The sequence below is a fragment of the Scyliorhinus torazame genome, chromosome X (genome assembly GCF_047496885.1).
Source record: "Scyliorhinus torazame isolate Kashiwa2021f chromosome X, sScyTor2.1, whole genome shotgun sequence".
NCBI classification, from domain to species: domain Eukaryota; kingdom Metazoa; phylum Chordata; class Chondrichthyes; order Carcharhiniformes; family Scyliorhinidae; genus Scyliorhinus; species Scyliorhinus torazame.
The window spans coordinates 28293613-28321345 of record NC_092738.1 but is presented as its reverse complement, the minus strand read 5'-3'; the positions used below and the strand labels follow the sequence as shown (position 1 = coordinate 28321345).

General features: G+C 44.7%; 1 protein-coding gene and 1 pseudogene across 4 annotated transcripts in view; one reads left to right on the top strand and one right to left on the bottom strand.

Annotated features, from left to right (window-relative positions):
• Positions 1-27733, top strand: part of spats2 (spermatogenesis associated serine rich 2) — a 172787-nt gene that overhangs the window by 100294 nt on the left and 44760 nt on the right. For all 4 annotated transcript variants that reach the window (XM_072493893.1, XM_072493891.1, XM_072493890.1 and 1 more), the window contains exons 4-8: positions 380-488; positions 8331-8380; positions 13120-13378; positions 15295-15504; positions 20757-20892. In XM_072493893.1, the coding sequence (XP_072349994.1) occupies positions 380-488; positions 8331-8380; positions 13120-13378; positions 15295-15504; positions 20757-20892 (764 nt within the window). The remainder of the gene's footprint in view (positions 1-379; positions 489-8330; positions 8381-13119; positions 13379-15294; positions 15505-20756; positions 20893-27733) is intronic.
• LOC140405314 (large ribosomal subunit protein eL36-like) lies at positions 22576-22934 on the bottom strand (annotated as a pseudogene).

The following is a 27733-nucleotide window of genomic DNA, read 5'->3' as shown; positions in this document are numbered from 1 at the left end:
CCACAAAGTTCAGGAATATGGGGCTGGATTCTTCGGCCGCGCATGCTGCAAGATCGCCACGAACAGGACGGAAACCGCGTAAAGGTCCGTTGACCTCGGGCGGGGTACCCGGTTGCCATGTGGGCGCAGCCAAGGCATAAGAACTAGGAGCAGGAGTAAGCCATCTGGCCCTTCGGGCCTGCTTCGCCATTCAATGAGATCATGGTGCTGGGCAAGGAATTCCATAGATTTACAACCCTTTGGGTGAAGAAGTTCCCGCCCACATTGCAATTCAGACAAAATTGTTAGTACGGTGTAGCTTTTCTTTGTTTCACATCTTCTAACTGTAATGTGTAATTGTGTTTTCGATCATCTTTTGATACTTGTACTTTTTTCTCAGATTAGTGCTGTCCGTGCAATAGTTCCTAACAGGAGTAATAATGAGATCATTTTGGTGTTACAACATTATGACAACTGTGTCGACAAAGCAGTACAAGCTTTTATGGAAGGTAAGACTTTTTGCTTCATTATATTGTTTTGTTCTAACTCTTGAGTCTATATTCAGCTAAATGCAACTTGCTTTCAAATATGTGCAGCAGCAATTTTCAAATAATGGCCATTGAAATTAAGGGTACAGAGATCAAGAGCATATAGACCCATGCTCCATAAAACCAACATTGCAGGTTCAAGTTATGAACAGTATGGATATGCCTTATTCTTCAATAAATGTATTTGCAATGATTCAGCCCATCTGAGCAGATGATGCTGCAGTTACTTCTGAATTGAACTTTTAGCGTGGCTTTGATATTTGTGCAAAATGTACCCATAAAGCAATTCCTTGAACTGAATTACCAGTTTCAATTGCTGGAGGGCTTTTAGTGTCTCATTCTATCACTTTGTTTCTGTTTTCTCCTCGTGCTAAAAAATTGGGGGTGGTACGGTGGCACAATGGTTAGCACTGCTGCCTCACAGCACCAGGGACCCGGTTCAATTCCGGCCTTGGGTGACTGTGTGGAGTTTGCACTTTCTCCCCGTGTCTACCTGGGTTTCCTCCGGGTGCTCCAGTTTCCTCCCACAGTCCAAAGATGTTAAGTGGATTGGCCATGCTAAATTGCCCCTTCGTGTCCAAAGATGTGCAGGTTAGATAGGGTTATGAGGTTTCGGGGATAGGGCAGGGGAGTGGACCTCGTAGGGTGCTCTTTCAGAGAGTCGATGCAGAATTGATGGGCTGAATGGCCTCCTTCTGCACTACAGCAATTCTATGGTTCAATTCTATAACATTCTGAAATAAAAACAAAGCCACAATTTAAACACATGAAGATTCAAGTTGTGCCAAGGGGCTACCAGTTGCATTCTGAATAGTAGTCATTTTACCCATATCTTTGTGATGTCAAATGATCATCAAACCTAAATTGACTTTGTCCCATAGCATGCTATTCTTAAAATGTGACTACGCCCAAACTGAAGGGCACTTGATAGGTGTGTTCTTCATCAGCAGACAATCCCAGGTCTCTGTTGAGTACAGCTGCTTATTTGCTCCACCCCACCATGAAATCTGGCACTAAAATCTCTCCTGGTGTTTTAAAAACTGATGTTCCCCATTAGGTTTGTTCAGTAGATATTGCGTTCAGTATTTCACAGGGGTATTAGCCTTTGCAATAGTTCGACCAGTCCTCTGTACAGTAAGAATTAACTCCCATTTACTCTTGTGCTCTTCCAACCACCAGAATATTTCCTAGTGGACTCCTAAACTGATTTGTGAAGAGGAATTTCTGTATGCTTTGCTTTCTTTTCACTCCTGCAGTCTAATTCCAAAAATAACCCTTGCCAGATTCGAAAAAGACCCAGGAAGAGGCATCAAAATGTTGAATGCGGATCATAACTATATTTTCAAACTGAAATTTCATACAATGTTCTTGGAAGCAAATCTTTAGTATTGCTGTACAAGAGACATGCTGTTGAAGCTTTTCGCCTTGCACTCATCAGGACAGCTGCAATAATACTAAATTTCATGGGAGCAGCAATCTTTCCTTTAAAGAAAACAGTCTTTTAAAATTAATCTTTCCGTGCTTAAAAGGAGACAATAGAGACCTAACTAACTGTCTTGTCTCTTCGGGGTTTAGCCTCAAGATTTGCCGCCTTAATTAAACTGCATTGCCCTTTTGTCTTAAGTGGTTAAAGGTGCTATGTGGTCTAAATGTTGTGCAAGTAAGATCTTTTGAACAATCTATTTCTCTTCCTATCTTTACAGTATCATTTCTCAGTCTCGTTAACACTTGTGACATTACTTCCATTCCCTATACTAGCCACCTTTAGCCCCATTAGATTGTTATTGCCAAACAGAGCTGAAATAGGGATAGTTTTGTGCTGTATGGGGTCTATGCCTTCGAGAAATTGGACTACCCAATTATAGATATGATGCTTGCAACCCACAGCTTGGAGACATTCATCCAATCAGTTTGAACTGGATTTGAATCCAGGTGTCCACAGTGAAAAACCGGTGTCCAACTCGCTTCATTTTCAGTTCCCCAACCTTACTTAAAGGATATTATTCCAGCAAATTAGTCATTTTAGTTACGGATTAATCTTTTTTAAAAAAATATATTTTATTAAAATTTTCAAACAGAATTTTTCCATTTTACAAATCAACATAAAAATAGTACTGTAACTGATAAATAACATTATTTAAATAATATAGTGAACTAACAAAGTAACAAAAAATAGTGCTTCTCTCTCTCTCTCTCTCTCTCTCTCTTCTCTTCCCCCCCCCCCCCGGCTGCTGCTGCTGACGATCTATTTTCCCTTAACGTTCCGCGAGATAGTCAAGGAACGGTTGCCACCGCCTGGAGAACCCCTGAACCGATCCTCTCAGCGCAAATTTCATTCGTTCTAGTTTTATGAACCGTGCCATATCGTTTATCCAGGCCTCCACGCCGGGGGGTTTCGCTTCCTTCCACATGAGTAAGATCCTTCGCCGGGCTATCAGGGACGCAAAGGCCAAAATATCAGCCTCTTTCGCCTCCTGCACTCCCGACTCTTCCGCTACCCCAAATATAGCTAACCCCCAGCCTGGCTTGACCCGGACCTTCACCACCTTTGAGATCACCTTTGCCACTCCCCTCCAGTACTCATCCAGTGCCGGACACGACCAGAACATGTGTGTGTGGTTCGCTGGGCTTCCCAAGCACCTCCCACACCTGTCCTCCACTCCGAAGAACCTGCTCAGTCTTGCTCCCGTCATATGTGCTCTGTGTAGAACCTTAAATTGAATCAGGCTAAGCCTGGCACACGAAGACGAGGACGAACACGAACCCTGCTTAGGGCATCAGCCCACAGACCCTCCTCAATCTCCTCTCCCAGCTCTTCTTCCCATTTTCCCTTCAGCTCCTCTGCCATCGCCTCTCCCTCATCTCCTGATATATTTCGGACACTTTGCCCTCCCCGACCCATACCCTGGAAATCACTCTATCTTGGATCCCTTGTGTCGGGAGCAGCGGAAATTCCCTCACCTGTTGCCTCGTAAACGCCCTCACTTGCATGTATCTGAAATTGTTCCCCGGGGGCAACTCATACTTTTCCTCCAGCGCTCCCAGGCTCGCAAAAGTCCCGTCTATAAACAAATCTCTTCGTTTCCTAATTCCTGCTCGTTGCCAGCTCTGGAACCCTCCGTCCATCTTTCCTGGGATAAACCTGTGGTTATTCCTGATCGGGAACCACACTGAGGCACCCGTCACCCCCTGTGTCGCCTCCACTGTCCCCAGATCCTTAAGGTTGCCACCACCACTGGGTTTGTGGTATACCTTTTAGGGGAGAGCGGCAGCAGCGCCGTCACCAGCGCCTTTTAGGCTCGTTCCTTTACAGGACGCCATCTCCAGCCTCTTCCACGCCGCCCCCTCTCCCTCCCTCATCCACTTACAAACCATCGCCACATTGGCAGCCCAGTAGTAGTCGTCCAGGCTCGGCAACGCCAGTCCCACTCTGTCCCTGCTGCGCTGCAGGAACCCCTCCTTACCCTCGGGGTCTTCCCTGCCCACACAAAGCTCATAATGCTCCTGTCTATTTTCTTGAAGAAGGCCTTCGTGATCAGAATGGGGAGACATTGAAACACGAAAAGAAACCTCGGGAGAACCATCATTTTTACCGCCTGCACTCTGCCCGCCAATGAGAGCGGCAGCATATGCCACCTCTTGAAATCCTCCTCCATCTGCTCCACCAGCCGCGTCAGATTAAGTCTGTGTAGAGTTCCCCAGCTCCTAGCTACCTGGATCCCCAAATATCGGAAGCTCCTTTCCACTCTCCTTAACGGCAGGGCACCTATTCCTCTTCCCTGGTCCCCAGGGTGTATTACAAAAAGCTCGCTCTTCCCCGTATTTAGCCTGTATCCCGAAAAATCTCCAAACTCCCTCAATATCTGCATAACCTCTGTCATCCCCTCTACAGGATCCGCCACATATAGCAGTAGGTCATCTGCGTAGAGTGACACTCGATGTTCCTCTCCTCCTCTAACCACCCCCCTCCATTTCTTCGAGTCTCTCAACGCTATGGCCAGTGGTTCAATTGCCAACGCGAACAGTAATGGGGACAGGGGACACCCCTGCCTTGTTCCCCGGTGTAGCCGAAAATACTCCGATCTTTGCCGGTTTGTGACAACACTTGCCACTGGGGCCCCGTATAGGAGTTTGACCCAACTGACAAACCCCTCCCCGAACCCAAACCTCCTCAACACCTCCCATAAATACTCCCACTCTACCCTATCGAATGCCTTCTCCGCATCCATCGCCACCACTATCTCTGCCTCCCCCTCCGCTGGGGGCATCATTATCACCCCCAACAGCCGTCGCACGTTGACATTCAGTTGTCTCCCCTTTACAAACCCTGTCTGGTCTTCATGCACCACCCCCGGGACACAATCCTCTATCCTCGTCGCCAGCACTTTTGCCAGCAGCTTGGCGTCTACATTTAGGAGTGAGATAGGCCTATATGACCCGCATTGCAGCGGATCTTTATCCCACTTCAGGATTAGTGATATTGTCGCCTCTGACATCGTCGGGGGTAATATCCCCCCTTCTCTGGCCTCGTTAAAGGTTCTCGCCAGCAGCGGGGCCAACAGGTCCACCTATTTCCTGTAAACTTCCACCGGGAACCCGTCTGGTCTCGGGGCCTTCCCTGCTTGCATGTTCCCCAGTCCTTTAGACACCTCATCCACCTCAATTGGCGCCCCCAGACTTGCCACCTCCTGCTCCTTCACCCTCTGGAACCTTAGTTGGTCCAGAAACTGTTGCTTTCCCTCCGGGGGTTGGGACTTATATAGCCTCTCATAAAAGGTCTTAAACACCTCATTTACCTTCCCTGCTCTCCGCTCCGTAGTTCCCGTTTCATCCCTAACTCCCCCAATCTCCCTCGCCGCTATCCTCTTGCGGAGTTGGTGGGCCAGCAGCCGGCTCGCCTTTTCCCCATACTCGTATCTCATCCCCTGTGCCTTCCTCCACTGTGCCTCTGCCTTTCCTGTGGTCAGCAGGTCAAACTCCGTCTGAAGTCTTCGCCTCTCTCTATATAGTCCTTCGTCCGGGGCCTCCGCATATCTTTTATCCACCCTCAAAATCTCCCCCACTAATCTCTCCCTTTCTTTGCCCTCTTGTTTCTCCTTGTGAGCTCTAATGGAGATCAACTCTCCCGTAACCACCGCCTTCAGCGCTTCCCATACTACCTCCACCTGGACCTCGCCATCGTCATTGACCTCCAGGTATCTCTCAATGCATCCCCGCACCCTTCCACAGACCCCCTCATCCGCCAATAGTCCCACATCCAGTCGCCACAGTGGGCGCTGCTCCCTCTCCTCTCCTAATTCCAGATCCACCCAGTGCGGGGCATGGTCTGAAACGGCTATGGCCGAGTACTCCGTTCCTGCCACCTTCGAGATCAGTGCCCTACTCTGAACAAAGAAATCTATCCGGGAGTATACCTTGTGGACATGGGAGAAAAAGGAGAACTCTTTGGCCAACAGCCTAGCAAATCTCCACGGATCCACCCCCCTATTTTTTGCGTCCAACCCTGAGTGGAACACCTGTCCCACCCATCCTTTCCTTAACCTAACCTGATCCGCCACCTTCAGATGCGTCTCCTGAAGCATGACTACATCCGCCTTCAGTCTTTTTAAGTGCGCGAACACCCGGGCCCTCTTAATCGGCCCATTCAGGCCTCTCTCATTCCACGTGATCAGCCGGATTGGCGCCCCCCCCCCCCCCCCCCCCCCCCCCCCCGACTAGCCATCCCCTATTCTAGGCCAGCCCCCCCGTCCGGGTCCCGCGCACCCACCCATCCCCCAGGCGGCGCCTTCCCGTCCCGACCACCTCTTCTCTTGCCGGCTCCCACTTGCACTCAGCAGCAGCAACCCACTTAGTCCGTCCGTCCCCCCCCCCCGCTAGATCCCCATCTAGCATGGTTACTCCCCCCATGATGCTTCCGAAAGTCAGCTAACTCTAACTGACCCCGGCTTTCCCCGTTCTCTCTTTGACCCACCCCCCGGCGTGTGGAACTCTCTTCCTTCCTGCGCCTATCTTCCCGCCATCATCTCCATAGCGCGGGGAAAACACCGCGCTTTCCTATCGGCCCCGCCCCCTATGGCGCAGCTCCCTCATTCCCCATCCCCCCTCTCAGTCCCTTTTTCCACCGGCGCCCACATTTCTCCGTGTCCCCCCATCTAGAGGAGAGAAATTCCCCATCTATCGTTTCAATACTATAAACCTCCCATTCCCCAATTTACACTTTTGTACCACAACCTCGTTGTTTCCCCGCCAACATCAGTCTCTCCGTTCTAGTCCAGTTTCTCTCCTTGGATGAAGGTCCATGCCTCATCCGCCGTTTCGAAGTAGTAGTGCTTGCCCTGATGCGTGACCCACAATCGCGCCGGCTGCAGCATCCCAAATTTTATTTTCTTCCTGTGAAGCACCGCCTTGGCCCGATTGAAGCTCGCCCTCCTTCTCGCCACCTCCGCGCTACAGTCCTGATACACTCGTATCACCGCATTCTTCCACCTGCTACTCCGTACCTTCTTGGCCCAGCTCAAAACAGCCTCTCTGTCCGTGAAGCGGTGAAATCTCACCACTATCGCCCTTGGTAGTTCTCCCACCTTTGGTCTTCTCATAAGGACCCGGTGAGCCCCTTCCACCTCCAGGGGGCCCCGTGGGGCCTCAGCTCCCATTAACGTATGGAGCGTCGTGCTCACATAAGCCCCAACGTCAGCTCCCTCCGTTCCTTCGGGGAGACCTAGAATCCGGAGGTTCTTCCTCCTCGAGCTGTTCTCCAGGGCTTCCAGCCTTTCGATACATCTCTTATGTAGCGCCTCATGTGTCTCCGTTTTTACCACCAGGCCCTGTATCTCATCCTCGTTTTCGGCTGCCTTTGCCTTCACTCCACGGAGCTCTATCGCCTGGACCTTTTGTGTTTCCTTCAGCCCATCGATTGCCAATAACATCGGCGCCAGCACCTCCTTCTTTAGTTCCTCCACACACCGTCGGAGGAATTCCTGCTGGTCCGGGCCCCATGTCGTCTGGGCTCCATCAGCCGCCATCTTGCTTCTTCCTTCTCTTCTCTGCCGCTGCTCCAGAGGATCCTTCGCAATCTGGCCACTGCCACTGGTCTTTTCCATTCACACCCGGGGGGGGGGGGGGGGCACCTTCCTTCGTCACCACACACTGGGTTTGGTCTGAAAAAATTTCCGTTGGGGCTCCCGAAAAGAGCCCAAAAGTCCGTTAGAACGGGAGCTGCCGAAACGTACAGCTTAGCAGTGCATCGCCGCAACCGGAAGCCGTTACGGATTAATCTATTTTAACCAAAATAAATAACATTTGCCTTTGAAGAAAAAGAAACACAACTATCTTTCTGATGCTTTGTTATTATTGCATTGTTTTAGTTAAGTAAAATACTTTGGGTAACCTTTACATTTTGCAGAAAAGAGCCTGCTTATGAAAAATATAAATCCTCCTCACATTTTCATTCAATTACAAGTCATACAGACTCTGATCTGTCACAAATATTTGCCCTCTGTCGAAAGAGGATTGTCAACTCTACTTTAAAATTCCTTTTTGGATTTTTACCAAATTTGACATATTTACACAATACCAAATGCCCAATGATTATCACAAACGCAAAACATTTGGAAGCATTATCTCATGAATTTCTGTTGTGCCAAAAAGACATCAACTGAAGCACATTCCTGCTGACACACAATGTTTGCGAATCAGGTTAATTTTAGTGACCTTGACAAGTCTGTGTGCCTATCTTCATAACATTTTACCTGCTTTTTGAATAATTCCTGCAATCTTTCTCCATTTTTAAAAAAATGAATGAAGGTTATGCCACAGAAGTTCTGAAGGAATGGAGTGTGACAGGAAAAAAGAAGGTAAGGAACATCCGAACAGAAGGAGGCCCTTCAGCCCCTAAAGCCTTTTTTTAAAGTATTTTTATTTCATTTTTAACATATAACAAAAAAGAAGAAACCATGACAGAGTGCAACAATACCCACATATAAATCAGAAAAAACAAGCAGAAACAGTAATATGAACTCCAACAACTATAATACTACCCAGAATAATCATCTCCACCCCAGCCTCCCCCTCTCCTTTACCCCTCCACTCAGTGACCAGCTCTTTAAAGTGCAAAATGCACAGCTGCCATCTACGATAGAACCCGTTGATCCTCTTATTGTAAACTTGACTTTCTCGAGGTACAAGAATTCCATTAGATCACTCAGCTATGCAAGCAGCACTGGGTGGTGTCGCCTGCCTCCAGCTCAACAGGATTCATCACCGTGCCAACAGCAATGCAAATGCCAGAGCATTCCTCCCTGTCCTCCGTTCTGATTGATCTGGCACTCCAAAAATATTGAATAATGGGCAGGGTTCTAAGTCAAGCTTCAGGGCTGCCGATATGCTGCCGACAAAGGACCTCCAATAGCCCAGCAATTTGGGGCAGGACCAGCGTATGGTGAGCAGGCCCCTTTGAGCACCAGATACACTTATCCTCGACCTCCTCAAAGATTCTACGCATCCTGGCCTTGGTGAGGTTGTGTCCTAAACACAACCTTAAGTTGTAACAAGCTTAGCCTCGCGCAGGATGATGTAGCATTTACCCTACAGAGGGACTCGCTCCATACCTCCTCCTCTAAAATGGGCCCTAGCTCCTCCTCCCACCTGGTGTTGCTCTCTTTGGTTGGCTCTGAATATGGCGGTCAATATGGTCGCCTTCCTTAATTCTAATTACATTTGCTCTAGAGTCGCCAGGTATCTTTCGATACCGCCACAAGGTTCAAAATCGAATACTGAACAAAGACTCGGTACACCAGTTAGTTAGTTCAAAGTCAATGCTTATTTATTTACACACACAGTTAAATCTACTCATACACGTTAACTCTACAGACTAAACTATCACTACTGCTAAAGCCTATACTTCGCTTCGGGCGCCCACTCAGTCAGAGGAACAATGGCCGTTGTTCGGTTCTGAGGCTGCTGGGGTCGAAGTGGTGAAGGGGAACAGCTAAGGTCGTCTGTCTGGTAGCGAGCGTTGACCTTGGACTTACTTGCTTCTGGTGCAGCTGGTGGACGGGTCTCTAGCTTTGAGAGCCGAGTCCAAGAGAACGATTCTCTCTTGGGGGCTCCTTCTTATACCCAAAGGGGCTTTGCGCTCTTTTGGGCGGGCCTTGAACTTGGCCCCAATCAATTGGGCCGTTTCTTGATCATTCATATTGATTTCACCCAATAAAGGGGTGGGTGCCCTGATGGCTGGGCGTGTCCTAGGTGGCCGTTGGCCTGCTTTGTTTCGGTCTCCTCTGGCGCCGGGGTGTCTGCCTTCGTATCGGTTACTCAAATGTTACTCTTTTGTTCCCGGAGATGGGCTATTAGTATGCTAATGGACCTACTGTTTTGGTCTTGTCTGGGAGCTGCAGCTCCAATAAACAGACAAGCTCTGAACCTGCTTGTTTTCTCAGTATTGGCCATTTTCCCTGCAATCTTTGCAAAGTGTCCATTTTGTAATCGGGAAGTGGCCATCCCAGGTGGCTACACTGGCCTTTACCTCATCCACCAAAACCTGCTCTTCTCCCATAATCCACCTATAAATTCCAAATGTGTTGCCCTCTACCGACCCCGCACATTCCAGCAGGGTGGGTGGCAGTGCCTCCAGATAATCCAGAAGCACTCGCTTGATAAAGTCTTGCACCTGAAAATATCTAAACCTATCCGGTCTCCCAAGCTCTGCCTTTTCCTTCAGTTCCTCCCAACTCGCAAACCGCACCTCCAAGAACAAATCGTTAATCCTCTCCAGTCCCTTATCTTTCCATCTCCTAAATACAGCATCCAATTTTGCTGGCTCAAATAAATGACTCCTACAGATTGGGGCCCACTTTGACATTGCGCTTAGCTTGAAATGCTGACAAAATTGCCGCCATATTTTTGATGTGGAGATTGCCACCGCATTCCCAGAATAGTTTGCCAGTGAAAAAGGCTATTCCCTCTTCCCAACATTAGATTTATATCCTGAAAAGGACCTAAAACGCTGCAATACCTCCATTATCTCTCCCATACCTGTCTCTGGATTCCTAATATACAGTAGTAGGTTGTCTGAATATAAGGATAATATGTTCTATTCCACCTCTCGATTCCTTTCCACTTCGATGCCCTCCAAGCTATCGCTAATGGTTTGATCGCGAGTGTGAACAACAGTGGGGACATGGGGCATCCCTGTCTCATCTCCCTGTGCTGCCTAACTAGTTACTGAATTGGGTTCATCCAGGTTCATTTGTTCAAATAAATAAGACCTTTAAACTGGCGAGAGCAAAGATCTGTTTCTATTTAATGGACTGGATTCAAGCCCAGGCCTCAAATGTTGAAAGGACAGTGTGCTAATCCACCACAGCACTTTGCTTCACCACCTCCCAGCTGGTGCCCTGAGGGCCTTTTCATCTTTTATCACAAAATTCATGTTCATTCATACCCAGTTCAAGTCCCCTCTGCTGATGTTCACAAACGTTTCTATTTTTTTTTCTCAAAATTTATGGAAGTACATTACATAACAAAGTTGACGACATAAATTCCAAAATACATCATTTTCTTTCAGTACGGGATGTGGCACTTTGAGGTGCCTTTCATTTCCTATTTCCTGGTAAAGCTTTAATGGTCAGGCAAGTCACTTGCTCCATAGCTTCTCCATTGCACTCCATGGACGTATCGACCTGATGTATCTCTTTTACAATAGCCTAGTTGGAATTGAATGTCGGTCACATGAGAAACAGCAGATAGAAACCCATGTCCCACAAACAATATGGTTACACAACAATACACTGCCTGAAGAATTCCAGTTGAAATGTGCAGATCTCCTGATAAAGCTTTACGTTCTGTAGAGAGGTCTGTTAAAGCCCCACAGACTTCTACAGTACAATCCTGCTCCAAACTGGACAGGCATTCGACAACTGTACGGAATGGCAATGTACATAGTGGAAATGTTGCAGTCACGGTAACATTTTGCAACTGTTTTGAGATGTATATGTGAGGGCTGTGTATGGTGATCTTGCCTTGCATATGACCCCCATACAACCAAGGAATGCTTGATGCTCTCACTGAGTAGAGGGAAAAAAGTTCTTAAAACCTGTAACCATAATATGATAGAATTTTCCATTCTGTTTTAAAGTGAGGTAATTCAATCTGAAATTTGAACAAAGGAAATTATGACGGTATGAGGGGCAAATTGGCAGAGAAGTTAAATGATTACTTTGTGTCTGTCTTCACTGAGGAAGACACAAGAAATCTCCCAAAATTAGTGATCCAAGGGACTAGGGAGAATGAGGAATTGAAGTAAATTTGTATTAGTAAGAAGGTTGTATTGAATGAATTAATGGGACTGAAATTGATAAGGTCCCTGGGACCTGATATTCTACATCAGAGTGTTAAGGTAGTTATGGAGATAATGGATGCATTGGTGATCATCTTCCAAAATTCTATAGATTCTGCAATGGTTCCTGCCTATTGGATGGTGGCACATGTCACCCCACTAAGAAGGGAGGGAGGGAGAAATCTGGGAACTACAGACCTGTTAGCCTTGGATCAGCAGTAGGAAAAATGCTAGACTCTAAAATGATAAATGCTTCAATAAAAATTTTTTTTTTTTAAAGAAAAATGCTAGAATCCATAATTATCTGAGTGGGCATTATCAGCATGGATTTATGAATGGAAGATCATGTTTGACAAACCTGTTGGTAGTTTTTTGAGGATGTTTTAATCAGTAAGGGAATCGAGGATTATGGGGATACGGCGGGAAAGCGGAGTTGAGGATTTTCACATCAGGTCAGTCATGATCTCATTGAATGGCAGAGCAGACTCGATGGACTGAATGGCCAACTTCTGCTCCTGTGTCTTTATGGTCGTATGTTACTCACAGAATTGATAACGTTAGTATACTTCGATTTTCAGAAGGCTTTCAATAATGTCCCCACAGGAGGTTGATTAGCAAAATTAAAGCACATGGGATAAGAGGTAATATACTGGCATGGGTTAATTATTGGTTAATAAACAGAAAACTGATTAGGAATAAACGGGTCATTCTCATTGGCAGGCTGAGATTAGTGGGGTATCGCAGCAATCAGTACTTGAGACCCCAGCTGCTCACAATCTATATCAATGATTTGGATGTGTGGACCAAATGTAATATTTCCAAATGTGCGGATTACACAAAGTTCAGTGGAAATGTGTGTTGTGAGGAAGATTCAAAGTGGCTTCAAGGGGATTTGGACAGACTTAGTGAGTGGGCAAGAACATGATAGATGGAATATAATGTGGAAAAATGTGAGATTATCCACTTTGGTAGGAGGAATAGATTTGCAAGATTAGAAAGTGTAGATGTACAAAGGGACCTGTGTGCCCTTATTGAAAGCTAACATGCAGGTGCAGCAATCAATTAGGAAGTTTAATGGTAAGTTAACCTTTATCGCTGTATGGCCTACTCCTCCTATGTTGTATGTAACAAAAGCTTTCATGAAAGCTGGTGTTCACCTGCCTGCCACAAGTAGTGGTGACTTTGAAAGAAAATAAAGCATTTTAAATTATTTAAAAGCAAAAATTTTGGGACATCTGTCTGTTTAACAACACCTAGAACAAAAAGAAGAAGATTAAACCAAAGCCACAAGTCAAAGCAGAGCCAGGACAACTGCAACCAAGCAAAAGTGCAGCCAATTCTGGTGAGCTGTCTTCAGCTTCTTGGGAGAAGGATGAAATAAACAATTATCACATCAATGGATCTGTAAATGATGAATCAGTGGATTCTCTCAGTGAACAGTTGGATACCCTTTCCGTGGATGCCCAAGAACTGGAAGATTCTGAATTGATGACTCCTGAAATCAACAGTATAATGGGTCAGTGTATCTAAATTTAGCTCTGATTAAATTTAACCCTTTGAGTGCTAATTTTCTTTGTTTTGTCATATGTGCATTCTTTCCCAAATAATTGTTAAAAATCTGCATGTGTTTAGGAGTGGGGTGGCTTTGATCTACAATTCAAGCCAAATTAGAAAGTCTGTGGACCAATTCTCCCATGCCACGCCATATGGGAGAATTGCCGTTCGTGCCATTTTTTCCATCAGCGCCGGTCTGACGCGGCAGGCGATTCTCCGAGGAGCAGAGAATCGGTGCCATTTGCGCCGGCGAGTTTGGCGCGGTGCCGGTCGCGGGCCGCCGATTCTCCGGCCTTGATGGGCCGAGCGGAAACAGCAGAGTCCCGCCGGCGCCGTTCACCCCTGCTCGCAGCCGGTGGGAATTCTGCGCGTAGGGTCGGGGGGCGGCCTGTGGGGCGGGGGAAAGCGCTCCTTCACCGGGGGGCCCTATTTTATTACGCGGCCGGCCCCTGAACCCCCACGCCATGTTGCGTCGGGGCCGGCGCACTGAGGAAGTCCCCCGCGCATTCGCGGGTTGGTGCGGCCCAACTGCGCATGCGCGGGGTGGCGCGGCGCCCATTTGGCGCTGGGAAGTGAGGCTGGAGCGGCGTGGGGCCAGAATCGTTGCTGCCCGCGCCCGTTTCGCGCCGTTGTGAAATGCGACGGCGCGAACACTCTTGTCTGAACATCACATTTGAAAAAATAGTTGCTTTCCTGGGTGTTATATATATCATTACAATTGGGTTTGATTGCCAGAAAGCTATTGCAGTGAAGCAATTCTGGTAATAACAAATTATATCAAGGCACCTTTTAACTTGTGAATTTCATCCCAGTAGTGATGATAATGATAACCACTTATTGTCACAAGTAGGCTTCAATGAAGTTACTGTGAAAAGCCTCTAGTCGCCACGTTCCGGCGCCTAGGGGAGGCTGGTGCGGGAATTGAACCCACGCTGCTGGCATTGTTCTGCATTACAAGCCAGCTATTTAGCCCACTGTGCTAAACCTAGTTACATTCAAGGTGCGATCTACCGGCCAAGAAGGCATTTTAAAATGGCGGGACGTTCCATGCTGAGGCCCCGTATCTACCCGAATGGGCATTCAATAGTGTGGAGTTTCTCGGCGGTCCGAGCGCCAGGAAACCCCCGGCTAAACGCTCCTGCTGCGGGACTCTGTTCCCATTTGAGTAGATCGCGCCCTTAGTGAATATTGTATAACTTATTTCCTGACACTTTTCTGCCAAAACAAAACTTAATATTCTTGTACTGGCTTTGTGATGTCATTGATCTTCAAGTTCTCTCTTATTAATTTTACACAAATGTCATGCTAACTTAAAGCTCTTAATATCCTCACCACAGAATAGTGTATAAATCAAAAATGGACATTTATTTTTAAAATGTGTGTTTATACACATTTAATATGAAAATAATTAATATTGACCGTGAATTCAAAGCATTCATTCAATCTTCAGGTCCTGCCAACAATTCTAACTACCTCAATTTTGCTCTTTTTTTTCCTAAACCCTGATTGAATTATTGCCATGTAACCTTGCCAGCCATCTATTTTGTCGCTTGTAACTGGATATTACAGGCGAAATATTTCTGCCAATGTTTAGATGCGAGATACCTGAATATGGTGTCTGCTTGAACCTCAGGTTGTTGTCCACGTCAGTGTTTTGTATATTTTTTTAAAATGTTATACTTATTTTTAAAAAGCTTGCTTATTAGTGAACGACTATCGTACAGATTTGAACTACTTTCATCAGTCCCTTTGGACTAAAATCCATTTGAACTATTTAATTATTATTTTTATGTTATCCTGAAGCTAAAAATATTTGACATGGAAAAAGTGTGCTTTTACCTACAATATTCATTCTGACACTTAACCAATATTTTTCAGTATCTGTACTAGAAGATGAAAAGTGTAAAGCAGAGACAAAACCCCAACCTCCTCGTCATTTCCATAGTTCCCAGTCTACTAGAACACATCAACAAAGGAATACAATTAAGTCCAGGTCACGAGCTCCTTCAGGATCGCAATCCTCTACCTCTCTGTCCCTCGCCACGCCAGATGATGGTGCATTTGTTTCATCTAGGAATAAAAAAATAGGTAATGGGTATTTACAAGACATTTTACATGATTTCAAATACTTAGTTTTATCCATGTTCAACCACATGGACTAGTTTTGGGGGTGGGAGTGGAATTATCTTGGTCATATACTTTCTGTTCCATTGAATGAGTTCCTGGCTTCTGTTTAATACCTTTATTTGCAATTCCCTGCAGTGACATGGCTGCAGATAGAAATACATCATGTCCATGCAGAATAGTATTCCACAAAAATGTATTGCACTTTGTGCTCCATTTATGTATTTTCATATAACTCTTATGTATTTTATTATTGGCAACAAAATGAGGGGCGCGAAAGCTGGAGAATGGAACTTTCTGTTTTCCCACACTGTTGGGATTGACCATTTCCAGGTCGGATTTCACATAATTCACCTGCAGATTAATGCATTCCCTTTCTGATATAAGAAGGTGCATTAATCCCAGCCTTGGGAGCACCCCGCACTTTCACCAGTATGAACTTTCCTATGCATACTGTCCTTTTGGCCTTTGAGAATTTCAATTTGTGAATTATTATGTGCAAAGAACCCAAATTTACTCTAAACTGGTTTGAAACTGTCCAAACCCCTTTCTTTTAAGATACTATCCATCTTTCATGGTACTATCCATGTACAGTGTCTGTTGGAGAAGTGGCCATTCTGTGGTATAATTGGGTGTTCTTCAGTTAATTTGGTGTGTATTTAAATACCCAAGATATACATCGCCGAAGCATACAAGTCACATCTGCTTGGTTAAGTGCAGGTATTTATTGTTTAGTCCATATATCTGTTGAATTTCAGATACACTTCCAGGTCTCTGCATGTGGAATTGGGTTTGGTTAGATTTTGTCAAGAAAGGTTGTTATTTTATCAAGAGGCCGACTTCGTAATACCAGAAGCACAAATAGTAGATTGGGAATCTGGAAACCAGAATATAAATGTACATGAAATTAATATGCTAAGAGTTGTGCTCTATGGTCAGCTTACAAACTGTGTGTTAAATATTCAACATCCAGCTTTTGAAAGACAACATGGAGAAAGTTAAATGTTTCATATCTTTGATAATTTCAGCTGTGAGATTACCTTGTGAAGATTTTGTCTCAATATGCAATAAATGGGTTAACCAAAGGATGAAAAATCTGTGCTAAAGTGAAGTGTCTTGCTGACATTCATATGACTAGTTGCCGTCTAGGTGTACACACTAATTACTCAAGAAATTTAAACTGCCTTCTAGCTTCAGACTTTCTAGTGCCAGACTATAAGGCGAGCATCATCGCAATGGTACCAGGTGTATTTGGGTTCCACACACTTTACAAATAAATCATGCTTTGAAAAATTAAAAGATTATTATCTCACAAAAGATACTGGTCACAATTATTGAAAATAGTTGTGAGAATTCTATCATGAGTTCACAGGTTTTCATTTCACCTGCTCTACTTCCAAGAAAATAATTTGATGTAAATATCTATATGGGGTTTTCTTCACCTCAGCTAGCTAGAATCATTCTCTTGGTCTGTTTTGTGTTCAGTCTCCTTAAATGTTGGCAAAAGATCCCATGTGAAGCTGATATTTGGTTGACATTGTGTAGTGTTCCTAACTTTGAGGAACTGTGCATGCTGTACAGGTTTTGTAGGGTGTGAAATTGCAGGGCTTGTTATTTAAAATCACTGGACCAGTAAGCTGCCAGCTAAAATTATTCAACTAGCAATGTAACAATAGTGTCATGTGAGACCATGGTTTTAGTGACATACTGGCAAAAATTCCTGTATAAATGCCCAATCCTGCCACATGCCCCTAATATACTGACAGCTTTCATCGGCCCTCAGCCTAACCCACCCCAGTATGTTAGTTATAGAGAACTGCAAGAGGTGCAAAAAAAACTTCTATATGATATGAAATGGTATTGAAACGGTTTGAACCACCTTTGGATTCAAAGGCCACTCACATAACACACAAACAATTTGCTCTTGCTGCATGTGCTTATTTGTACCTCCTATATTACAGTCCAATTATAAAATTGTGCATTGAGTTTTAATTTATTGGTAAACTTGTCCATCTCCACAAGGGAAGGGAACAGGAGAATTGACAGCAGTCACAGTGTCTATCCTACTAGAACTACAATAAATATGTTCCTGCACGAGGTACAGTGGCTCTGAAGATGCCCTATCAGTCTATCTTGCCTGCCAAACATGAGAATGATGCTGTCTACTTTACTTCATTCGAATTGAATTTGTGCAAATCAAAACACTTTGTGATAAATTGTTTACTGGATATTTTGCCTTTTTTGGAAGTGCAGGGGGAACTGTTTTAGCAGCAGCCATAAAAAGTTTGTTTATCTTAACATGGCCTTGGTTTACCTTAGTTTTCACTGAGATGAAGTTTGTGGTGCTTCTGCTGGTGAGGATCACGGCCTGCATGTCATCGTGGAGTCAGCTAAGGATGATCTATCTCTGGGGACCGCCAGATTTGAGGAGGATGCCTTCATGGTTGACCAAGTCAAGGTTTTTGAGAGGTCAGAAAGGACCATGTACAGCAGTTGGTGCTGGTACTGGCAGGTGGCAGATGAGGGGGATTCTTGAAGTAATTCCCTGTGGCAGACAACAGGGAGACACTTCTGTAGTTACCGCAATCAGACTTGTCTCCCTTCCTGAATATAGTCTGCATCCCTGAGATCCCCTGGCATATGTTCTTTTTCCTAGATGCATTCGTGAAAAGGTCAAACTTTCCCTCCGACTTAAGGGCTTGTGACCGACCAAAGTAGAGCAGGTTCATTTGCGAAGTCACCAAACACATTGAGAGACTTCATTGGGAACGCATTGAGGCATTGGAGGGAACGCACAAACTTCCAAACAACCTTTATACCCAATTGTCCGAGCACTACCTGCCACTTGTGGCGGAGTCTGTGGACGTCACCCATTTCAGAACCCATCAAATCAGAGCAGAAGCAGGTTGTCTTCAATCCCAAGGGACTGCCTAAAAAAAAGATCTGTCCCACCCTGCTGGGTTGAAAATAAAATCTAACAAACTGAGGACACTACAGTTCAATGTGCAGTTGTATAATTGTTTGAGAGCTGCTTTATTGTATCCATTCAGTAACATGACAAAATCCAACAAATCCAGGCTCAAAATATATAAAACTGTTTTTGTAACTGAACATTGGTTTTGTTGACTTTTAATTTTAATGTTTCCTTTGGATACTTGTTCGCAAAATATTAACTAAGTGATACAATAATGTTTTGCAAACATAGCAGTAAAGATCCATTTGTCAAGCCATGTTCTTGTGTCCAGATAAGGTATTCCTGTGCAGTCAAATAGACACCAATAGATTTGTGTAAGAGCTAAAGTGGATGTCTTTTCCTTTTTGTGCCATGCAGTAAGCTACTGACAAGTCTCAAGTAGTGTAATACACTGGTTAATTCTTCAGCAGACAATTGAAGAATAACAATATTTGTGCTTTAATGTTCAAACAATAATCCCTACAGTGCAAAAAGAGGCCGTTCGGCCCATTGAGTCTGCACCAACCCTTCAAATGACCATGATACCTAGGCCCAGTCCCCCACCCTGTAACCCTAAGGGACAATTTAGCATGACCAATCCACCTAACCTGTGTATCTTTGGACTGTGGGAGGAAACCGGATCCGGAAACCCACGCAGACACAGGGAGAAAGTGCAAACTCTGCATAGACAGTCACCTGAGGCTGGAATTGAACCCGGGTCCCTGGTGCTGTGAGGCAGCAGTGCTATAACCACTGTGCCACCATGCCACCCATGTTATGCATAGGAATGCCACCACCTGCAAGTTCCTCTCCAAGCCCCACACACCACCCTGACTTGGAAATATAACACCATTCCTTCACCATCGCTGAGCCAAAATCCTGGAACTCCCTTCGTAACCGTAGTGGTGACACTGGAAGAACTGACGAAGTGGAAACTCGCAAAAGGACAGGAAATGAGACACCTCCAAATAAAACACTTCCTCCGCAAAGAGACAGCAGGGTACCCTGGGACCCCAGAAAGCACACTACTAGAGGACCTGATAGGCACAAGCAGCGGGAAGGGGGGGCTCTGTGGGAAAATATACGAAGTTACTGGACAGAGCCCGAACACCACTGGACAAGACCAGACAAAAATGGGAGGACGGACTGGGGACAGAGGTAGGATGGGGACTCTGGAGCGAAGCACTGAGCAGGGTGAGCTCCCCCTCCTCCTGCGCAAGGCTAAACCTAATGCTGCTCAAAATGGTGCACAGAGCGCACCTGACCAGAACCCGAATGAGCAGGTTCTTCCCGGAGGTGGAGGATAAATGTGAGCGGTGCCAGAGGGGCCCGGCCAACCACACCCACATGTTCAGGGCTTGCCCCAAGCTTGCTGGGTTCTGGACAGCCTTCTCCGAGACAATGTCCAAGGTTGTGGGGGTGAGGGTGAAGCCATGCCCAATTACGTTACGCCGGCCGGCCAATGGGGTTTCCCATTGTGGGGCTGCCCCACGCCATCGGGAAACCCCCGGGCTGTCAGCAAAACGGTGCATCCCGCCGGCAGAGAATCCAGCCTCCAGTCTCTACCAGCAGTAAGTGTTAAGTGAGGACAATGAACCTCCTTAATGCAGAATTGAGGAGGTGGTGCACCGTTGGAGGGGTCATCTTTTGGATGAGACGTTAAATCAAGGCCCCCCCACCTGCTCTCAGTTCGATCTCAAAGCACGATCCGAAAAACAGAGGGTTCTCGCCACTGTTCTGACCTATATTTGTCCCTCAATCTGATTATCTGCTCATTGTCTCATTCCTGTTGGTGGGAGCTTGCTGCATGCACATTGGTTGCTGTGTTTCCTATTTTACAAAAGTGATTACACTTCAAAACGTACTGCATTGTCTGTAAAACACTTGGACATTCTGAAAGGTGCTGGATAAATGCAAATTTCTTTCTCTTTTGCAACAGTTCCAACAGTAACATGGCAAAAAGCTAGTTGTATCATTCTCTGTTAATGTTGTAGATAATGGTGTTCTGTAGCTAATGGTGTTCTGTACCTCTGTGCCAAACTGATGGTGAGGGGTGTAGTTTCATGGTGGTATCAATCATGTGTGTACTGAAAAGATCTTGGTCATCGGACCCCATTTTGGCACGTTGTGTTGTTGCAGTATAATCCCAATGGTTCTAATGTAAAAGTTGTGTTGGTTAAAGCTCCGCATCCTTTTTCCTCCCCCAAGACAATTTATATCTGCACATTTACTGAAGATATACTTTATCACTTTTTTCCACTAGGTACCAATATAGAGAAGTCAGCAAAAGACTTGCAACGATGTACTGTGTCCCTCGCCAGGTACCGGGCAGTTATTAAAGACGAAATGGACATTTCTATTCGGAAGATGAAGGTGGCATTTGCTGAACTACAGAACTGGTAGGTCATTCACTGAAAATAAATGTCAGATTTCACAATCAATTGCTAGGCTGCATTGTACTAAATTGATGAAAGAAGGAAAAGAATATCACAATTAACATTCATTTCAGAGAAAGATAATAATCCCCCTTAAATACTGAGCTCCCTTTTTTTGTAAATTTAGTATTTCTTTTTCCAATTCTGGGGCAATTTAGCATTGCCAATCCACCTAACCTGCACATCTTTGGGTTTTGGGAGTGAAACCCATGCAGACACTGGGAGAATGCGCAAACTCCACACGGACAGTAACCTAGGGCTGGGATCGAACTCGGGTCCTCCGTGACTTAAGTGGCAGTGCTAACCACTGCGCCACCTTGTCGCCCTGGCCGAGCTTTTTCTTTAACATGCCCCATTTTTCTTTCGGTGTGATTGGGAAAGATTTGGATCTGTGTTTGCATTCATCTGTCAGCAACCTGTCCCATATTGAACACATTGGCATTGAGATTTTAGTTGCAACTACAGAATCTTTGGTAAGGAGGAAGGGAGTACACGTCATCAGGAAATCTGTTTAAATGATCAATGAGCGGGCTTTGCAGCATTCAGTAAGACATTTTGTTCTGTTGGGACATGTTTTGGGCCTCTATGTTCTCAACAGTAATTTGGCTGGGATTGCTGAATTGCATAGTGGTTAGCACTACTGCCTCACAGCACCAGGGTCCCAGGTTCGATTCCCGGCTTGGGTCAGTGTCTGTGCGGATCTGCATGTTCTCCCTGTGTCTGCGTGGGTTCCCTCCGGATGCTCCGGTTTCCTCCTACAATCCACAGATGTGCAGGACAGGTGGATTGGCCATGCTAAATTGCCCCTGTGTCCTGAAAGGTTAGGTGGGGTTACGGAGCTGGGGTGTGGGCCTGGTTGGTGTGCTCTTTCAGAGGGTCGGTGCATGCTCGAAGGGCTGAATGGCCTCCTGCACTGTAGGGATTATATGAAGATATCAGTCATACCTGCTGATGACAAGGGTTTTTTTTTGTAGATAGAATGGGAGGTTTGAATCTCCTTTGTGTCAAAGACCCACTGATTTGGGTATCATGGTGACTCCATTGAAGCATTTGGAAACTATATCTAGGAATGACCTAACTGCAGATAATGAAGTGGCTGAGGCAAAATACGTCAGGGCTGATCAGGATCTGACAGTTTAAGGAAAGCACAATCATTATACAATTCCTATATTTTCAGGCAATATGAATGCATATGAAACTTAATTTTGTCACCAAATCGTTACATCCTTACTGTGTGCCTTTAGTCATATCCTGTTGCCTGACCGCACCCATAACAAATACAAGATATTTTATATAAGTGTAAACAACTTTCAATAAGGACTAAGGTGTGGTGCACCCAAGTCAAAATCTGTCAGCATATGATTGTCTTGTGCATCACTCCCAGAAATTACCTTCTGCAGCCTTCTAATATCTGTAACCCTATACACTTCTCCAATTCTGCTCCATAACCCAAAATTTCAGAATTCACTATCCCAGAGAATTCACTATCCCACCCCAGCTTTTCCACACGTAATTTTTTCTTTTCCGTTTCCTTGTACATTTCTTTTTGTACCAATCAGGAGGGAAGGTGACCTGTTCACCGGAATCTGCCAGTCCAACTTTGAGCTCACCAGTATTTCTTGTATTCTCCAATCAAGGCCTTTTTTTTTAAACTTTGAAATAACTTGAATGGTAGCAACTTTGTACAAATTCATCTTTCTTCACAACTGCCTTTCTAATTGCTGCAAGCACATTGCTGAGTTCTTCCCTCTTCCTCTTTGCATGGATGTGAGTGCCAACTCTCTTTTTGATGAATTTGAGTGCACACTTGTCTTTAGAGACCTTCAGCAATTTCATTGCATGTCTCTCACAGGGAGCAAAACCACAGACCTCACGGATCAGATCTCTGACAAACTTGATATGCTTGGTTCGGCGCCCTCTTCTACGACACTGCCTTGGCCCGTCTCATTGTTGGTTACAGGGGGACCTTTGTGCAGGCCAAATGACATTAGATACCTGATCGCCATTTCCACTTCTTTGTTATGGTGCCGGGACCAAAAAAGCTAATTAGTACCTTTTGAGACTCTCACGAGCCTCTGTATCACTGCATAGCCTATTGTTCAAGATGGTGAGTTGTGATCAGTAGACCTCCAGGTGAATCTGTCAAAAGCACAATGTCATCTATGAAAAAGAAGGTAGCAATACTCTAGCCCTGTTTGGGACAGACACTCTTGAGGCCATTTCCTTATAACACCATCCAACCCATGAAGGCCTCAAATAGGATGAATATTAATGGACAACCTTACATCATGTTTCTTTCAAGAGTTCTAGATTCAATGACTGTCCTATCATAACAAACACTGCTCTAAGACCTAGGGTACATATATACTAGATAAAACCCAAGATTTTGCCTTTTCTGGCCCAGACCTTCCATAAGCCATAAGGAGTCCCATAAGACACTAGGTTGAAAATCTTCTAAAAATCATTGGCAGCTGTATCTAAGCTCCGCCTGGACCACAGAAGATACTTTATCATAACAGGTACATATATATATATATATATATATATATATATTATATACCACATTTTAAAACAAACTTGTAAGCCCTATGTGTGGGGACAGACAACGCATAAATGAGAAAATTAACCATTATCAGTAAAATAGCGTACTTTGATTGTCATTTTAGACCTTCGATTGTTAGTTGCAGTCTGGTAACTTGAGTGCATTGTACAGAAAAACCTTGTGCGGCTTAGAAGTGAAGTATTACCCTTTAACCTGTCCGTTTTGTGGAAATTAAGAACGCACTTGCTAAACAGTAATGGAGAAGATGTTAGTGACCATGAGAATCAATCACATTTGTGGTGATTTGTTGTGGGTTGAATTTGAAGTCTCAGTTTAACCTAACAAAACAAGGAGGTGAGGGCCCGAAGCCTCTGGCTCCCCAGCGTCCAATTTGGGGTGGGGTGGGGTATCCCAAAGATGTGCTGGGAATCCCTCTCGAAGAACCCAGGTAGTGTTTACTAACTTCCCCTGGACAATTGTGCCGTGCTCCGAACCAACCAATAAAGCAATTTAAATTGCTAACTGTTGATGGTTTCGACAGTTTTACACTCCGTTTTTTTTTAAATTTAGAGTACTCAATTCCTTTTTTTCCAATTAAGAGGCAATTTAGCTTGGCCAACCCACCTACCCTGCACATAGAACATACAGTGCAGAAGGAGGCCATTCGGCCCATCGAGTCTGCACCGACCCACTTAAACCCTCACTTTCACCCTATCCCAGTAACCCAATAACCCTTCCAAATCTTTTTGGACACTAAGGGCAATTTTAGCATGGCCAATCCACCTAACCTGCACATCTTTAGATGGTGGGAGGAAACCGGAGCACCCGGAGGAAACCCACACAGACACGGGGAGAACGTGCAGACTCCACACAGACAGTGACCCAGCGGGGAATCGAACCTGGGACCCTGGTGCTGTGAAGCCACAGTGCTAGCCACTTGTGCTACCGTGCTGCCCTACATCTTTGGGTTGTGGGGGTGAAACCCACGCAAACACGGGGAGAATGTGCAAACTCCACACTGACAGTGACCCAGAGCCGGGATCGAAGCTTGGGACCTCGGCGCCGTGAGGCAGCAGTGCTAACCACTGCGTCACCGTGCTGCCCCCACTCCAAGGAAGTTAACGGCCTGAGATTCTTTGGAACAGAAATTACTGTGAACCGCAAGTTGTATTTTGCAGTATCTATATAAAGAATTTAGATCCATACCTAAATGGATTTTATTCTCAGATGTTGCAACAGTCATTGAACAAGGTACTATCTCTTGGCATTCTAATATATATTGCTCCACAGCTTTCCAATTGCTACACAGCTTTTTGACCTTTGAGCGCTATGGTCTCATTGCTGTAGGTCTACATGGCAACGGTAAAAATTGTCCCATACTATTGGCAGTGGCGTGTCATATTTCTGGGACAAAGCAGCAATAATTGTAGTTCACAGTATTGTAATTAATCAAATCAAAAGCCAAAATTGAATCATTAAATCTCCACAACGTTTGACATTTAAATTTTTCTTAAATCATGCCAGGGACAGATTATATCTGCCATACTTAGGATATTTTTCCACAACTTAAAAGGTCATTGTAACTCCTCCTTCCTTGGGTCCATTTACTCTGTTGTATTGCTGTTAAAGATACCTGCCATTTGTTGTTATCTGCTCCTGGTTATTGCTAAGCAACATGGCTTAGACTGTCCATTCCCCAGTTGTCAGGTGATTTCGTGAAAACAAAACTTAAAACTAATTGGAAGGGCAGGGCCACACTGGAAATGCTACTAAACATTTTGTGATTGTGATTTTTCTTTGTTAAAATTCACAGTGCTCGAGAGCAGGTTAATGCAGTTTTGTGCGATTCCAGTTTGGTTCCTTCAAGGGCAAGGGTGAGATTGTAACTTGGCTGTAGCCACATTTTCGCCAACAACGTAGATGGAGGTCTGGAAGCAGATCATCCACCTTGTTTGTTGTAGGCGATACCAGGTCTGGGGAAACAAGAAAGACAAAAATAGTAACAAAATATACCCCCTGGAAATTTTCCATTAGCCTAGAATATATTATTTTGTTTCTATTGCACAATTTCCTTTAATACGAAAACTTGTCGAGAAGAAATCTTTTTTTTTATGGGAAAGGGGTTGAGAAATGGAACAATTACTTGTGAATAGAGAATCAAGACTTGCTTCCAGACACATAGGGTAAATGTCAAAGTGACATTGGTTAGAATACTTATTTCATAGGGGCAAGTAATCAACTAATGCACTAGTTTCAGAAACAGCAGTTTGTTTTGATATTGGGTTCCTTGTTCGCTTGGAAATGTTGTGATTGGTTTAATCAAGTGATTTTACTGCAAATTCGTAACATCCCTTGTCAGATGTGCTTATCTGGGGAAATACAGCTTGTTGTGCTTCCTTTTGATGAAAGAAACATGCAATGGTCATTTTGAAAGCAAAAAAGAATCGAGAAAATAAGGAGGGAGGATAATTGAAATAAAAGAAGTTTATTATTCATAATCTGGGTGTGGGCGTTGCTGGCAAGGCCAACATTTATTGCCGATTCCTGGTTGTCCTGAGAAGGTGGTGGGCTTTTTTAAAAATTTAAAGTGCCCAATTAAGGGGCAATTTAACGCGGCCAATCCACCTACCCTGCACGTCTTTGGGTTGTGGGAGTGAGGCTCACGCAGACATGGGGCGAATGTGCAAACCACAGGGACAGTGACCCGGGGCCGGGAGCGAACCTGGGTTCTCGGTGCCATGAGGCAGCAGTGCTAACCACTGTGCCACCCTTTTGGCGGGCTTCCTTTAACCACTGGTAGCATAATGTTAGAATTGAAACCTGCTACTCCGCTTCAGAGAGCAGTTAATAGTTGACCACATTTGTGTGCAACTTGAGTCTCATTTAGCATACACTGGGTAAAGGCAGACAGCTTCCTTTTCCCAAAGGACATTGGTGAACCAGCAATTTGACTCCCAGGTTTATACAACCTGTCCTTATAATTTAACTCTTTAGGCTCCCGTATCATTCTGTAAATCTTTACTGTAGTCCTTCCAAAGCCAAGATATCCTTCAGATTGAGTGTATAAAACTGAATGTAGCGCTCCTGATGGGGGTCTGACCAAGATTTTGTGCAACTGAAGCATACCTTCCCCTCCTTTGTGTTCCAGCCCCATTAAGATTAACCTTTTGATTACTTTTTGTACCTGTATATTAGTTTTTGCTTTTTAATGTGCTCCTGCACAGTTCTTGGTCTCTTGTCAGACGAAAATATTCTGATTTGTCTTCCTTGGATTCAAACCAGCCACATCCATATTAATCTTGATTTGGTACAGTTTTGCACATTAATTTTATCTGTATATGGCTTTGTAATTTCCTACTCCTGCCAACTTGTACAAAATCTTATCAAATACTTTCTGGGAATCCATGTGGACAATGGACAACGTTCATGCACCCACCTATACTCACCATGTTCATGGCTTTCTCAAAAAAAAATGCAGCAAGATTTGTGCACCCTTCACAATTCCAGTGAAGAGCTATTTTCTCCATTCCTGTTTTTTAATATGTATTAAATCTATTAAATTCCTCTCTTTGACTTCTAAGGTTCCCTTGTAATGCTGGCATCTTGTCCTGTGAAAGTAGATGCAAAGTACTCATTGAGGAAACCTGCCATTTCCTTACCCATTGTAGTCTCATGATGGTGCATTACGAAGTATTAAATCCAAACATAACTATGCATTTTTTCTGTTATGTGATTTGATTTTTCCAGATGTTCAAATATCAAAATAATTAGTTCGCTGAGCCCTTGTATTATAAATAAATAACCAGCTGTAAATTTCTCATCTGTGTACATTAAGCTCTTAATTCCCTTTTCTTCTATGACTCGTATGACTTCCTTATGCTCTCTTATAAAATGCGTGATGTTCTTTCTGCCTTACACTCACCTTTGATCATACATTCATACATACAGAAAATGCAGTTTATTCATGACCAACCTGCTCACGGACACGCCGTTTGGGTTCTGCCAGGGCCACTCAACTACTGACATCATTATAGCCTCGGGTCCAAACATGGACAAAGCGAGCTGAATTCCAGAGTGAGGGGAGAGTGACTGCTCTTGACATCAAGGTCACATTTGACCAAATGTAACATCAATGGGCCTGAAGAAAAACTGGAAGCAATGGGAATCATGGGAAATACTCTCCACTGGTTGGAGTGGAGTCCTAGCTAGCACACTGGGAAGTTAGTTACGGTTTTGATAAGTCAATCATCTATCTTGGGACCT